General features: G+C 35.0%; 1 protein-coding gene across 5 annotated transcripts in view; it reads left to right on the plus strand.

Annotated features, from left to right (window-relative positions):
- uif (sushi, von Willebrand factor type A, EGF and pentraxin domain-containing protein uif) overlaps positions 1-14,617 on the plus strand; it is a 227,839-nt gene that overhangs the window by 195,763 nt on the left and 17,459 nt on the right. For 4 of the 5 annotated variants that reach the window (XR_014443858.1, XM_083142169.1, XM_083142172.1 and 1 more), the window contains 11 exons: positions 429-561; positions 1,561-1,731; positions 2,712-2,949; positions 3,963-4,175; positions 5,059-5,214; positions 6,927-7,047; positions 8,639-8,704; positions 10,479-10,669; positions 10,863-11,036; positions 12,851-13,002; positions 13,757-13,943. Coding sequence is in view for 4 of the 5 variants with exons in the window: in XM_083142169.1 (XP_082998295.1) it covers positions 429-561; positions 1,561-1,731; positions 2,712-2,949; positions 3,963-4,175; positions 5,059-5,214; positions 6,927-7,047; positions 8,639-8,704; positions 10,479-10,669; positions 10,863-11,036; positions 12,851-13,002; positions 13,757-13,943 (1,802 nt within the window). In the remaining variant the exon portion in view is untranslated. The remainder of the gene's footprint in view (positions 1-428; positions 562-1,560; positions 1,732-2,711; positions 2,950-3,962; positions 4,176-5,058; positions 5,215-6,926; positions 7,048-8,638; positions 8,705-10,478; positions 10,670-10,862; positions 11,037-12,850; positions 13,003-13,756; positions 13,944-14,617) is intronic. The other variant, XM_083142170.1, reaches the window with a different exon arrangement.

Below are 14,617 nucleotides of genomic sequence, written 5' to 3' on the forward strand. Positions count from 1 at the left end.
TATGCAAATTTTCTATTCTGTCTTTCAATATCATAAGAACAATACAAAATTATAGAATTGTGATCTTCTGTAGGCAGTGAAAAAAAAGAATGTATTTCATACCACATGTCATCAACATATTAAAAACTTAGACAAAATAATATGTACCTGTTTTGTCATCCTAATTTTTTGATCGACCTCAATTCTTCTTCTGAAATTAAAAGTGTCCAACGGTATGAAAAAACACAATCTTCAGATTTTGCCTTTTTTTCTCTAATCACCGACAAAGTATAAAGGTTGATATGAAAATGAAGGATGACACAACAGGTACATGATGTTACTCAGTGTGTTTTTAAAATGTTCAATATATATTATTTTCAGATGATTAATTGATCCCAAATCTGAATATTTGTAAGAAATATATTTAACTTTTTTCTTTTCTCTTTCAGTGGTTGGGCTACTTTAGGAAAACCAGTGAGTGAGAACCCTAAGTCATACACAGAGTCTGGCTTCCAAGGTCATCTCACAAAGGTTCAGATATGGGGAAGAGCTCTTGATGTTACAAATGACATACAAAAACAGGTTAGGTCATTGCCATAATAATTGTTGTAAATATTTAACAGTGTCTAGACCTGATTCATAGTTTCACGAACTTCTACTTTTTATCATCAGTCCCAATGAATTTGAAAGATAAAACCTGCATTGTGGACTATTGTAGTTTGCTGAATGAGTTCATGATTAAATTTTTGTAACATAATCCTTCATTACAACTCACAATTTTCACAACAAATTATGCAATGTGTGGCATAGTAGCAAATTTTCACATGAGATAATCTGTTATAGTGATGTCACCTCAGTGGCTGAGCACAAGAAAATTGTTTTCATCAATTCACTTTTAACGTACATTAGTATATACAGCTTTCGATAAAATCAATTACACTTTGTTTTTTTTTTAGTAATTTCTGCAATCTTGATGCATTATTATATGATTATGAAATAATACATAATTACCACATTTTAATAAATATGATTTATTCTGAACATGTTGATTAAATAACAAAAAGATACAACTTACCTACAATAAAAGGTTTAAATTTAAACATTGGTGGAAATAGCAGTGTCATTTGGAAATTTATAATATTTTCATGTGTTTCTCTTTCTATTTACATCTTTGTAAATGCACTGTCTAGCCTCATTCATCTTACAAATAATATTTAATGGTTGCTTTCAAAAAACACATATCTTGTACTTTAATTGTTAAAATATAGCTTTCAACTACTATCTTCTGCAATTGACATTGCATTTCATTGAATTCATGGTTCTTGCAAAATGTATGTGTAGTTCATTGAAACAATGAGAAAATTAAGGAATTTTAGCCACAAAACAAGAAGATTCTTAATATTTACAATATTCATGTGTTTCATTGTCATATTAGTTGCTAATACAATTATGTGGTAAACTACTTTTAGTTCTTTCTCTGTCTTTATCTTTAGTGCTTATATTTTTTGTCTATTTCTTTCAATTGTCAGAGGAATCTCAGTTTGATTATATAATAAAGTACATTACTGAAATATCTTATAGGTCAGAGATTGTCGTACGGAACCAGTGCTCTTCCGAGGACTGATCCTTACATGGGCTGGGTACGAGGATATCGTTGGAGGAGTAGAGAGAGTTGTTCCTTCGCATTGCGGACAGAGAATCTGCCCACCAGGCTACAGTGGAAACAGGTGCGAACAGCTCCAGGTGGATAAGGTGAGTTCACATGCAGAGAAAACCTATTCACAGTGTAAAGGACTGAAGCTTGCTGTCTTTTGTGGAGAGAAGTGTTTTGTTTACTGTTAAGTTTTGATATTCCTGTGAGCAGTGCCATGCTAAAGATTTTTGTCAGTGTATCTGTATGAGAAAGAGCCATGGTCGTATAGTTGGTAGGGCATTTGACTGCCACACGGGAGACCTGCATTCGATTCCCTGATCTAAGGTCAGAATTTTTCCGACCTTGTCCCCGTGACTCTGAGACTCACCGTGCCTAAATGGCTAGAGCACGGTGCTGATCACATTACCTCCAAAATGGCCAAGATCGAGAATGTGTGGAGGGAATTTCACAGTTAAAAGTGTATGAACAGAAAATAATTTTGTTTAATTTTATTGTTATAAATTATCTTAGAGCTTAACTCTAGTAAATTGTCATGTCCAGACTGCAGTGTAATATTTGATATAATTTATTTTTATTTAGAATCATTTTTTCTGCTACTTTTAACTAATTGTGAAGATCAGTATGAGTGATGTGATAAAATTGATGAATGGACATTCACAAAGAACTACTCCCAGGCTGGGGTTCGAACCTGGGACTCCTGGCATTGTAGTGTGCTGCGCTAACCACTCCACATGGAGGTTGGCAGTTGGATATAAATTTACGATCATATTTTAGAAATGTCAGTTAAAACACTGTAATTGATAAGTATAAATCAATAAGTATCTAATGCAGCAGTATGGAAGGACTAATATGATTTTTAACCAATGATGATGCCCAATATTCTACCCATCCAATATATAATTGCAATATTCCATGAGGAACCTGAATGATTCATTCAACTCTTCAATCAATTCATGTCACCAGGTGACCACAATTAGTTTTCCTAAAAAAAAACATGATATGACAAAAACAATTTCTTGCAATTTCTCCATCAGACTTTTCTCATGTCTTATTGGAACCTTTTTATTTCTACTTTTAGATACCTCCACGTGTTGAGTACTGCCCAGGAGATATGTGGATTATTGCAAAGAACGGCACAGCTCAGGTGACATGGGATGAACCACTGTTTGCAGACAATGTAGGTGTTGTCAGGGTGCAAGAGAAGAATGGCCATCGACCAGGGCAAACACTCCTTTGGGGAAATTATGAGATTGCATATGCAGCCTATGACGAAGCAGGAAATTCTGCAACCTGCACTTTCAAAGTATATGTACTGTGTAAGTATAATCTGTGAAATGTAAACTTTCCCGTCCACTCTCACACACTCCAGATTTCTTGAAAGACACGCATAAAAGTGTCTGTTATGTCTATGTAACTTTTGATTATGTAGATTTGATTTTTTTCCAATGTCATTTATTAAATTAAATTTAACAATTGCAACAGTTCCAAGAAACATTAACTTGTATGAGGCTAGAGATGTAATTTCTTGATGAGATTCCACATTTTTTGGATATACATAATTATGCTATAAAGTTGCAAAAATGTGTTCAAATTTAAATTATTATCATTTATGCTTGGATTTAGAATTAATTACCCAAGCAGAAAGAATTAGAAATTTAAAACTCTGCTAATGTTTCAGAATAAAATATTGTGGAAATAATATTACACAATTCTCTATTTTTTTATAATGAGTAATATATAGATTTTTGCTTTTTACAGATTACAAATTAAATTTATGAAATATAGTTTCTATCATGAAACTATTACAATATTGCGAATATACAATTTTGTATTGCATATCATTGTTTATATTCATGGTGGGCATGGTAAATGTGGTTTTAATATTGTATAGGTGACATTCTGTATTTCTTCATTGCAAATTTATTTGTTTTTTCCAAAAAATTTTGAAAGACAACTGCCTTCTTTAACAAAGGTTTTGACATCTGGGAAGGAGATGGTAGTGTGTGTGATGCCATAGCTTTGTTTTGGAAGGCAATTTCCTTCAAAATTAATTGGAAAAAAATAATTAAATTTGCAATGTTGAAATAGGGAACATCACCTATACCATCATTGTTTATAGCCTCGACTATCTCAATGTATTCATAATTTATTGTAACCTGTTGGTTATTATCACAAAATATTGAGGAAATACTTATTTAATTTAATGGCACATACTGTGCATTTGTATACTGGAAGTTTCTATACAATCAAAACATTCATAGTGAAAGAAAGAGTGACTTAATATGCACATGATGCCATACTGAACTTATCAATATGTATGTATTTCCAGCCGACTTCTGTCCTGAGCTCAGCGACCCAGTAGGAGGTGTGCAGACGTGCAGGGACTGGGGTTCAGGTGGGCAGTTCAAAGTGTGCGAGATTGCCTGCAACCCTGGTCTGAAATTCGCTCAACCAGTTCCTCGATTCTACACTTGCGGTGCTGAAGGGTTCTGGAGGCCGACAATAAACCCTTCATTGCCACTTATCTACCCAGCATGCTCATGTAAGTTTCATTCATGCTAATTCATTCTTCCATTCATCTTGTATCACCTGTTATGGTGCGATCTCTGCAAGATTTTGTTTTACACCAACCAGAAAATTAAGATCTGTATATCTATGTCTGTGCGCTATACAGCTGCACAACAGTACTGCATAATTTTAAAATGTTGAAAATATTTAATTGTAGTAGCTGCTATTAATGAAATATATACATCTGGCAATAGAAAGAATGATAAATCTAGGATAATGTTTTTCTTTTGTAATGAAAACAGGAATACAGCAAATTTCAAATACTATATTTCACCACGTAATCATTGTACACTGTTTTTCAGTCCAAAAATTGGTTTATAACCTTTCATCACATGTATAATTCTGTTCGTCATTCTGCGTAAAAGATAAACAGGACAGCATATGGATACAGTTTTTCAAGTGTATAATGCACAAATCAATAATAATTAATGTCTTAACTTTTGTTTGCTAAACTGTAACAAAGAAATGATATACGTCAAATTGGACTATGCAATTTTAATGTATATTCACAAGAATTCTGTATCTCCCAATTTTGCACCAAAGATAGTTTAGTAATAATTGATTTTTAAGTAATACTGGTGCATATTTTTTTGGCGCACCCCACTTTTTCCGCAAAAAAAATTGCATAAAATCTGTGACTATATGGTGAAATATGGCATACATTTTAAAAATTTAATAAAGAATGCACTGGAAATGCTAATTGTACTGTAATTTTAGTTTAGTTATTTTAAAACCAGCCAATTCAAGTATTTGACTCTGTAAACTCAACTGTTCAAAGAATATGAGAAAAGCTGTTATGTATGCAAATAATAATAATAATATTAATAATGAGTGGGTTCTTAAATCTCTTTTCACAGCTGCCAAACCTGCACAGAGAGTTTTCAAGATCAACATGTTGTTCCCAACATCTGTCTTGTGCAATGAAGCTGGGCAGGGAGTCTTGCGCCAGAAGGTTCGAAATGCCATCAATACTCTCAACAGGGACTGGAACTTCTGTTCATACTCAGTGGAAGGTAAGTGCAGTTTTTTAATATTTAGATCAAAATCTGAACCCATGCAGCAGTGGCGTATACTGGTTTTAACGAGTGGGTAATCTTCGACCCTTGATTCATCCACCTGCTCCAGAAGTCTCCCTGCAAATTTACCTCGGCATCCATAGAGGATTTTTGAATATATGTGGAAAATTTTACCTTATTGTTGCGACCACTATCGATTAATTGTTGTGATTGCAGTTAATCTATCTTTAGAATTTCAAGTAATAGAACAAGAAAGTATAATAAACCTGTAAAATACAATATTAAAGGAATGTGCTAGTGAAATAATCCATGCTGTTGGATTGATTGAGTTAGGTTATTTTACATCACTTTTCTGCCACTTTGGGCTAATCGTGATGAGTGATGATACGATGAAATTGATGAAGGAACATTTACAAAGAACACCCATGCCCAGGCTGGTATTCGAATCCTGGACCTGTGGCGTCGTAGAGAGCTGTGCTAAGCACTCCGCCGTGGAGGTCGGTGTAATTTCTTGAATTTTTAGTTTACATTTTAATTTATTTAATTATCATCATTTTCAATATTTAAGTTTTTTTCCTTTGACAAAATTCTGTTGAAATAGCAGATATGAGGAAGACAGAAGCAAATGTAAAATGAAAATTAACATGGAATTGGTTTTACAAATGTTATTCAGATTTCCCTGTTTCTCGTGCACTTTAAGATGTATTTTCCCTACTTCCCTTTTAGTACGTAATTTGTGAACCCAGAATTCCCATTCCCAAGAAATTTCCCTGTCGTAAACAACACAGCTCCTATGATACAAAGGCCATCGAGGAAGAATGACACAAGAGAGCGTCAGTTGAGGGAACGGCTAAGGCTCGGGTCGAGAGTGCGACTGGTGGACTCTCTACAGAAGGAGGTTACCCTGGCCACAGAATCACCATGCCTGAGAAGCTGTTTCCTTCCCCTCTCCCCTCCCTCCTCGACAAGAGATTTAGAGGAAGCCGGTGGAATATTACCCTGCTGAGAAGATTCCACCAGCTGGAGAAAGCTTCTCAGACATTCAGCGACAAACGGTTGAAAACATTTGCGCACTGGAAGCAAAGAAATGCATGAATCAAAGATTGGTTCGGAAGAATATTGAGAAGAAATAATAATAATAAAAAGACTTTTTAAACATTATAGCCGGGTCATCTCCGATTACCTAGATGACCCAGAGTATACGCCGCTGCCATGCAGGTGTCTTGATGTTTACAGATATCTGATATCCATACTGATGCCAATACTCTTACCGATACCATTACCAATGCTTAAAAATTGTAATAATTAAAAGTTGTTAAAAATATTGATTAATATTAGTGTGTAAGTATTGCATTCCAATTATAAGCATCAATTTATCATAATTTTGCTTCAAAATATTTAAGAATTACATTTGAATATTAAAATACCTCTTGTGTAATCACAAAATAAAGTTTTTCATACAATATTGATGCAAAATAAATGGATACTTCAAATGTTACGTAAGTGCAAAAGTGGCAGTTAACATTTTGGCATTTTTGCAGACCCAGCTAAGGATCAAAAAACAAACTGCTAATATTTTTCATCACCATCGGTATCGGCTCAGCCCCAATTAAAACCATGTCATAATCAACAATTGAAAATTAAATCTCATATTTTATATACTAAGCAATCTTGAAAGCCCAGTGAAGATGTAGTTTCTACCATTTCAGGTACAAGAGAGTGCAAGGACTTGAACATCGATGTCAAGTGCGACCATCGTTCAAGACCAGTTAAGCGGCAAGCAGAAAATGGCGGTACTTATGTCCTTGAAGCTACATTCCCGGCCCAAAAGTAAGTTTCTGTCACAGTGTAGAAAATATTAATCAAACACCAGTTATTTTCTCCCAGCTTTCACCACTTTCAGCATATATTTATTAGTTCTATTGTACTATCTCTATTTCTTCTGAATGTTGTATTAGATTTGGATAGAAGTTAGTGAGTACACCAAGCACATGCATGTCACTATATATTACAAAAAACTTTTCTGTAGTGAAGTATACATAGACATAGTACATAGACTCTCAAAATTCTGACTTGTAGACTATATTTCTGGCACTAGACTATTCTGTTTCTCTAAACAGCTTAATAAAATCTAAAGGTAAAACCTGCATTATTGCACAATGGTTCGGATCTCACTTTAAACTGTTGGTCCAGTCCCAATTAGCTTATCTGTGCATAAAGTGGACTTAAAACATCAATTCAAAAAACCTGTACCATTTTAACTTCCTTTCTAGCACTTCAGAAAGTGGCCGCGGTGGCTCAGTCGGTAACGCGTCTGACTACCATGCTCAAGGTCCCGGGTTCGATCCCCGGCCGGTTCAAATCCGGGAACTTTTCTAACGGTGAAAGCGGCCCCGGCGCCCACCCAGCGTCGAATAACATGGGTACCTGGGGGAAACCCTGGGGGGTAAAGGCGGTCAGGGGCGTGATGCTGATCACATCACCCCCACTTACGACCGGATCAAGAAAGTGTACGCCTTCATGGCGTGGTGCTATGCACAGGGGAACACTTTACCTTTTTTTTTCTAGCACTTCAGAAGATGCTTTGAAGTGCCTAGATGACTGGTCAGATTTGATTTATTGAAATATTAGAAAATTAAAGAAGACTACCACACATTGAGAACTCAAATTCAAGATTTTGATATTCCATGCTTGTGCTAGCTAATGTCAGCTACTGAAATGACCCTTCACCAGTCTGAGTACTGGTTGAACCATATTTAATGAAAGCATAACAAAAGTCAATGGGTTTTACTCATATTAATACATGTAATATTATTAATTTTATGTGCTTGTAATTCAAATCTGTAATTGTAAATAATGAATATCACTAAGAATGAACCAACATTATATTTATCAAGTTATACGTGACCCGTCACATGTCATTATTTCTACCTGAAAACTTGTTAAAATTTGTGTTTGTTACAGAATTCTCTTTAAATTAATATAAATCTGGCCACATTTTGGCGTGAAGTTGGTTTAAAATATCAGGTGACAAACTGCTGTTCATATAATTACATGAGAACTAAACTACTATAAAATATAGATTGTATTAATGTGTGCTAAAAGTAAGAAATATATTTCAATATATTTTGTAATAATTAAATTTATGGAAACTAACTTTTTTTTAAACTTTTGGATGTTTTTGCTTAACTCATAGTTTTTGTTTAACTCATAGAGTTAAAACATTTGTGCTTACTTAGAAATTAGATGCTGCTATGTTTCTAAAATTCAACCTTTTTTTCTTTAGAAAGTTTTCAATTTTTGCATGGTATAAATAGAAGTGCTTGTGCTTGAAAAAACATTGTCTCCTTGTGACGAGATGTAATGTAGCATTGTAGTGCACCCGTTTCTCTAGTAATCTGCAATTGGTGTTTTCCCTTAGGCTGTTTAGACAAGGAAGGCAAGCTCAGGATACCTATAGTGTGGAGATATCCTTCCCTGCTGTCAAGTAAGTGTTTATCACTGTTAGGTTGGGTTTGGTATGGCTACATGAACTGAGCTTTAATAGAAAGGAGTTTGTTTTTCACACAACTGTTTTTTTCAATGCTGAATTATGTGTTTAATTTTTTGTTTCCAAAATGAAACACACAATTGAGTCTATTTATCCAGAATGTAAAAATAGGTATGCTTGAGATAGATTGAGAAAGTATAGTTTGTATTAGTGGTCTAAAGTTAATATAGTTTCCCTTAAATAAACAACTCCTTGATGAGATAGTGGTAATGCTGTCTGTAATCATTGGTTCCTGATTCAATTCGAGTAGAGACACATTGTACATTGGTTTCGATCTCACTTTAAACTGTAGCTGATTAGCCTATCTGAGCACAAAGTAAACTGTATATATTTATTAACAGTGTTTAACCTTTTAAGTCCCGATCAGTCATGTGCTGACCGATGGCATTTTTGGCCACAGTCCCGGTCGGTCATACCTTGACCGATGGAACAGAACCTTTTTCGTCACCTTGCAACCTTGTTCATTTTCTATGCTCATGACTTGAAGTGCGTGGAACTTGAAACCAAGAGTCAATATGCATCGACAGTGACGTGTTGGCAACCCTTGTCGAAAATGACTCCTGCACTTCATTGTGCATGTTGCCAATCTTTGTCGAAAATAACCCACTTAGTTTATTTTTCATTTTTTCTCCAGATGGCAAAAGGCATTAGGAAAAATAAATATTGAATTATAATGTAGACATGTGGTTGCAAATAGGACATAGAATTTGTTCCTGTCCCACGTCTCAACAGGGAGGGGGTAGGGGCAAAATTCTGTCTTTCTTTTCTCTTTTCAATTTTCACATTTCAAGCTTCGAATAACAACAAATACATACAGATAGCAACACTTTGTCTTTTCTATGTCAAAGTACATTTTATTCTTAGTAAAATGATTCTTGTTTCACTAAATTATCTGCCATAGGAAGGAAACTATATCGATTTTTGCTAAACAAAACTCGTTTAAATGGCCTGCGACAGAGGTAGAAACTGCATAAGCGCCACGGGACTTTAAAGGTTAAGGTTACGTATCAGGTAATATAGCATTAATGTTTTTTAATTACATGTTATGCTATCATGCACATTCAACATTGTGTTCTGCCTGTATCTTCTCATTTCATGTGTAGTCATACCTGTATAAGTGATAAAGTTGCTAAAAAAATAGACTTACATTTTTCTACCTATTTTTTTCTCTCAGTACTTGACAGTGCGGAATTAAAGTTTGTATTTTTCCCCAACTTCTCTACATCTATACTATCCTCATGCCTAAGAGTTTTGAGAGTTTATTCACAATCTCTCTACTGAAGGTTTCAAGTTTGAGTTCTGGACTGGGCATACATATTCGTATGCGTGTTTTTCATCTCTCTTCTGTTTGATTGATTTGGTTCATTTTCCTTTGCTTTTCTGCCACTTTTGGCGATTTGCAAAGATAAGGATGAGTGATGATGTGATGAAATTGATGGACACTCACAAAAAAACACCCCATGCCCAGGCTGCGATTTGTACACTGGACCACTGGCGTCATAGTGCAGTATGCTAAGCATTCCACCACAGAAGTTGGCATCTGTTTTGTAATCAGGAATTCATCCTTATCACTGGAATTAGTCAACGTGGCTCAAACAAGAAAAATATATACACATTCAATACATGTCATGATAATATAAGAACAACTGGTACAATACATAGCATATTGGATATTGTGTTCCGTGGCCAATACAGCTGCATTTCCTTACAGCGACCCAGTCATCAATGCAAACTCCAATGAGAGATCAAAGGTCCAAAGGCTGCTTGAGCAACTGATATTGGAACAGGATCAGTTTGACGTTCACGACATCCTTCCAAACACCGTACCGGATCCAGCTTCTCTGCAACTGCAGTCAGACTATGCATGCCCTGTGGGACAAGTTGTCGTTGCTCCAGATTGTGGTATGTATTAATTCATCTGCATTTGACATCATCATCTTAAGTACTACATATTCTATCACTATTAGGATATCTACCATTTCATAAAAAAGGCATGCATGTTGAAGTTGTTAACATTCAGTAACATTAATTGTATAGAACTAAAACCCTGCATCTTCAATTATATATTTTCTGATATTTTCCCCTTTGTTTTCAGTGCCCTGTGCTGTGGGAACATACTTTGACAGGGAAACTCGTACCTGTGCACCATGTCCCTTGGGAACATATCAGAGCGAGACAGGCCAACTGCATTGCACAGCTTGTCCAGTAATCGCTGGCCGACAGGGAGTCACGGTGGCTCCTGGTGCAAGGAGTGCCAGCGACTGCAAAGGTAAGCCACAAACAAAAATTGTATTTTGTTACAAATGATATCCTAAAGAAATTATATTTTGGTTATGTTTATTTTTTATACTTTGACAGGTGCTGAAGAAGTATATATTTGAAAATTTAAAATATTGAAGGGAGAAAGACTGTGTAGAATTAAGCAACATTGTATTCTGCCTGTATCTTCTCATTTCATGTGTAGTCATACCTGTATAAGTGATAAAGTTGCTAAAAAAATAGTCTTACATTTTTCTACCTATTTTTTTCTCTCAGTACTTGACAGTGCGGAATTACATTTTGAAAGTAACTGATATTATTTTATACAATCAAGCGTCACTTGATGCTCAGAAACGTAAAACTACAAACTGGAACTGACAACAGTGATTTTTCATTTCCCATTCCATTTAATTTAATATTATAAAAAATAATATTAAAAAATCATCTCTATAAGAGTATTTCAGCTGCAGTAAAACCTCGTTTATCCGGACCCCTATAAGCTGGACTTAGCTTAATCTGGACAGGCAAAAGGAAAAAAAAATCAGAATGTAAGGTTTTAAATGTGGCTAGAAGTCAACAATTGCGTACGTCATATTGCTCCGTAACGGACTCCCCTTGCTTTACATTTTACTGTACTGTATAGTGTATTAGGCCTATGCCCTTTAAATACACCATAATAAACGTGTTTTGTTGCTATAAACGGAGTTTTAATGCAATTCCTATTGTTCTTTTAGGTTATTTCAGCTAATCCGGACTTTCATTAAACCGGTCAACTTATCCCCCCCCCCATTAGTCCGGATTAATGAGGTTTTACTGTAGTTCACTGAAGAAAACATTAAGTTTGTTAAGTTCATATTGGCTTGCAATAAATGTGGAAAGGACAGAGCAATACATTCAACATTCACAACTACTTTCCCTAGCTTCTTTGACAAGAAGCCATCGATCAACTACCCTGAATGTGAGAAAGCCAGTTGTTTCACACTGGGACTTGAACTCAATACAGTTAATACGAAAGGCAATTATGAAATAAGATAAGATTGGTGAAGTGTATTAGGAAACATCATCTTGTTTTGTTAAATAATTCAATTCTCTATTACTCCCTCTGTCCCATAATTATAGTCCGGTATGCCAAAATGGTAGTACAGAAATGACACACGAAGAGCACAATTTGTACTGATCCTTGAGTAGTAAAGTTGTATGACTCATTCCCTTGTTTCATGTTCTTCTTCTGTATACACAAATGTCACAGTTTGAATATTGGGCAATTATTATGAGACAACAAACAAAGGTGTACCGAACAATAATTATGGGACAGAGGGAGTACTAATAAAAAAAACTAGTTTAAATTGACAACTTCAGTAACTGATGCAATTTAAAGGATGCTTATTTGAACTTAGCATATTGTTCAAATGGGGACACTTATTTTCGGCGTGTTCTCCAGATTACTTGCATTGATATCCTCGTACATTTATAATTGTAATTTTTATTACCAAAAAAATGTAAATACACAATAGGTGAATAAAATACATTTTGAAAGTAACTGATATTATTTTATACAATGATGAGAATTTTAACTATGTTTATGCCATGAATTGAAAAGAAAGAACTTTTTTCTGGTAATCTGTTGCTATAGAATTTCTAATCAGCGAAGAAAGGTTTTAACATTATCAGAGAATCCTTGAATGTTGATTGTACTTTTAAAATAAAAATACTTGGAATGATGACATTATATGAAAATATTTCACAAAGTAACATGGGATGTTAGCGTGCAAGTGATTTCATTATGAGGTGAATAGTGACATTGATATTTTTTTTTTTTTGCAGAGCGTTGTCCATCCGGCAAGTACTTCGACCATGAAGCTGGTTTGTGCCGTAGCTGTGGACATGGCTTCTACCAACCTAGTGAAGGCAGCTTTGCATGCTTACTCTGTGGCCTTGGAAAGACAACCAGGACAACCGAAGCAGTATCCTCTGAGGTATGCAATCTATTAACACAATATTTTTACATTGTACACTCTCTCGGGGTGAGGTTTCAAACAAATGCTGTTCCTCTGTGCAAACATGATTGCAAATTCATAGGGCAACTATTGCCATTGAGGTAAATCAGTTTTCTGCTTTTTTAAGATCAGGCCATGCAGTAAGCATGATCACAAGGAAAATGGGAATTTTTGTACTCAATGAGATAAACATTAGAAGATAAGCATCGCTGAAACATTCCAAATTTTATATATGGCTACCACATAATGAATCTAAGAAAATTTTTATATCAAAACTCTGCCAAGATTGACATTGGAAGTTGCATAGTAAAATTTTCATTCAAATTAGGGCTGACCCACTAAGATTTTAGCTTTAAAATGTTAAATAATTACAGCAGAATAATAGATTACATGTTATATTATTACAAAATTCAGTTTTTTTACACAAACTGGTGCCAAAAAAAGAAACCTTCGCATTTTGCATAATTTCCAGGATAATTAGACTCTGAGAAAGTAACACATAGCATTTTTAGGGAGTCTTTAAAATACCAAAATGCTGGAAACATATCGGCAGGTATCAGTAAATAAACTCCAACCGATACTTTCCGACACTGACACCACTGGTATCTGCTCAGTCCTAGTTCAAATGATTCTATGAACTCAAGATCAAGTTAAAGTGGTACCATGCAATTGCTAAGATCTTTTACAGATTCCTAAATGTGTACTGCATTCCTTATTTGTTCATTTAAAATAGGAATGCCGTGACGAGTGTGCATCTGGAATGCAGCTTGGAGTTGAAGGAAGGTGTGAACCCTGCCCACGTGGCACATACAGAGCACAAGGTGTGCATGCAGCTTGTCAAGGGTGTCCAGTTGGAAGAACAACTCCAAAACTTGGAGCAGCTGCTATCGAGGAATGTTCATTGCCCGTGTGCCCACCTGGTAAGTTACTTCACTCAATCCAGTGTGTTAGTAAAATGTTTTCGAATTATACTCTTATAATTTACCACTAGTATTAGATTGAGACTTACACCCAGCCATAAAATTGATAACATCTGTTTCTCTTTAAGAGTTAAGCTGGCAACTTCAACATTATTTTTTATTCTCATTAATAATTACTACACATACCGGTAAATATGCTCCATGAACTGGTCCAATCTACTAATGTAAATTATCTGGTTGACAATGCCACGTGTGTCTCGTAATCTGACATTAACAATTGTGATATGCAGGCATCGTATCTTTCATATTTTTAATGTGGCAAAACACATGATGAACCTTGCCCTTTAGTAAAGATGAATTCAATTTAATCCTTTTGATGATACTTTGTGAAAATCACTGCCTTATTATAAAATTAAAACATGCTTCTCGCAGATTGTGTACTTTGAAAATAGTGCACAAATCTCAGATTTTACTTTCTCTTTCATTCATACAACCTTCCAGGTTTCAATAAACTAATAGGTTATTAAAATTTGGCCATATTCTGCTTTTCCTGCCTCTAAGGTGCCTCTGCAAAACATATGATGCACTGTACTGTGATTTCTAAAAAAATATATTTCAACCATCACTGGTATTTGTGCAGTCAGAAACAAAGGTCAGTTGTACATACAACATAT

This window comes from Lepisma saccharinum, chromosome 20 (assembly GCF_977018435.1).
Source record: "Lepisma saccharinum chromosome 20, izLepSacc3.1, whole genome shotgun sequence".
Lineage (NCBI taxonomy): Eukaryota > Metazoa > Arthropoda > Insecta > Zygentoma > Lepismatidae > Lepisma > Lepisma saccharinum.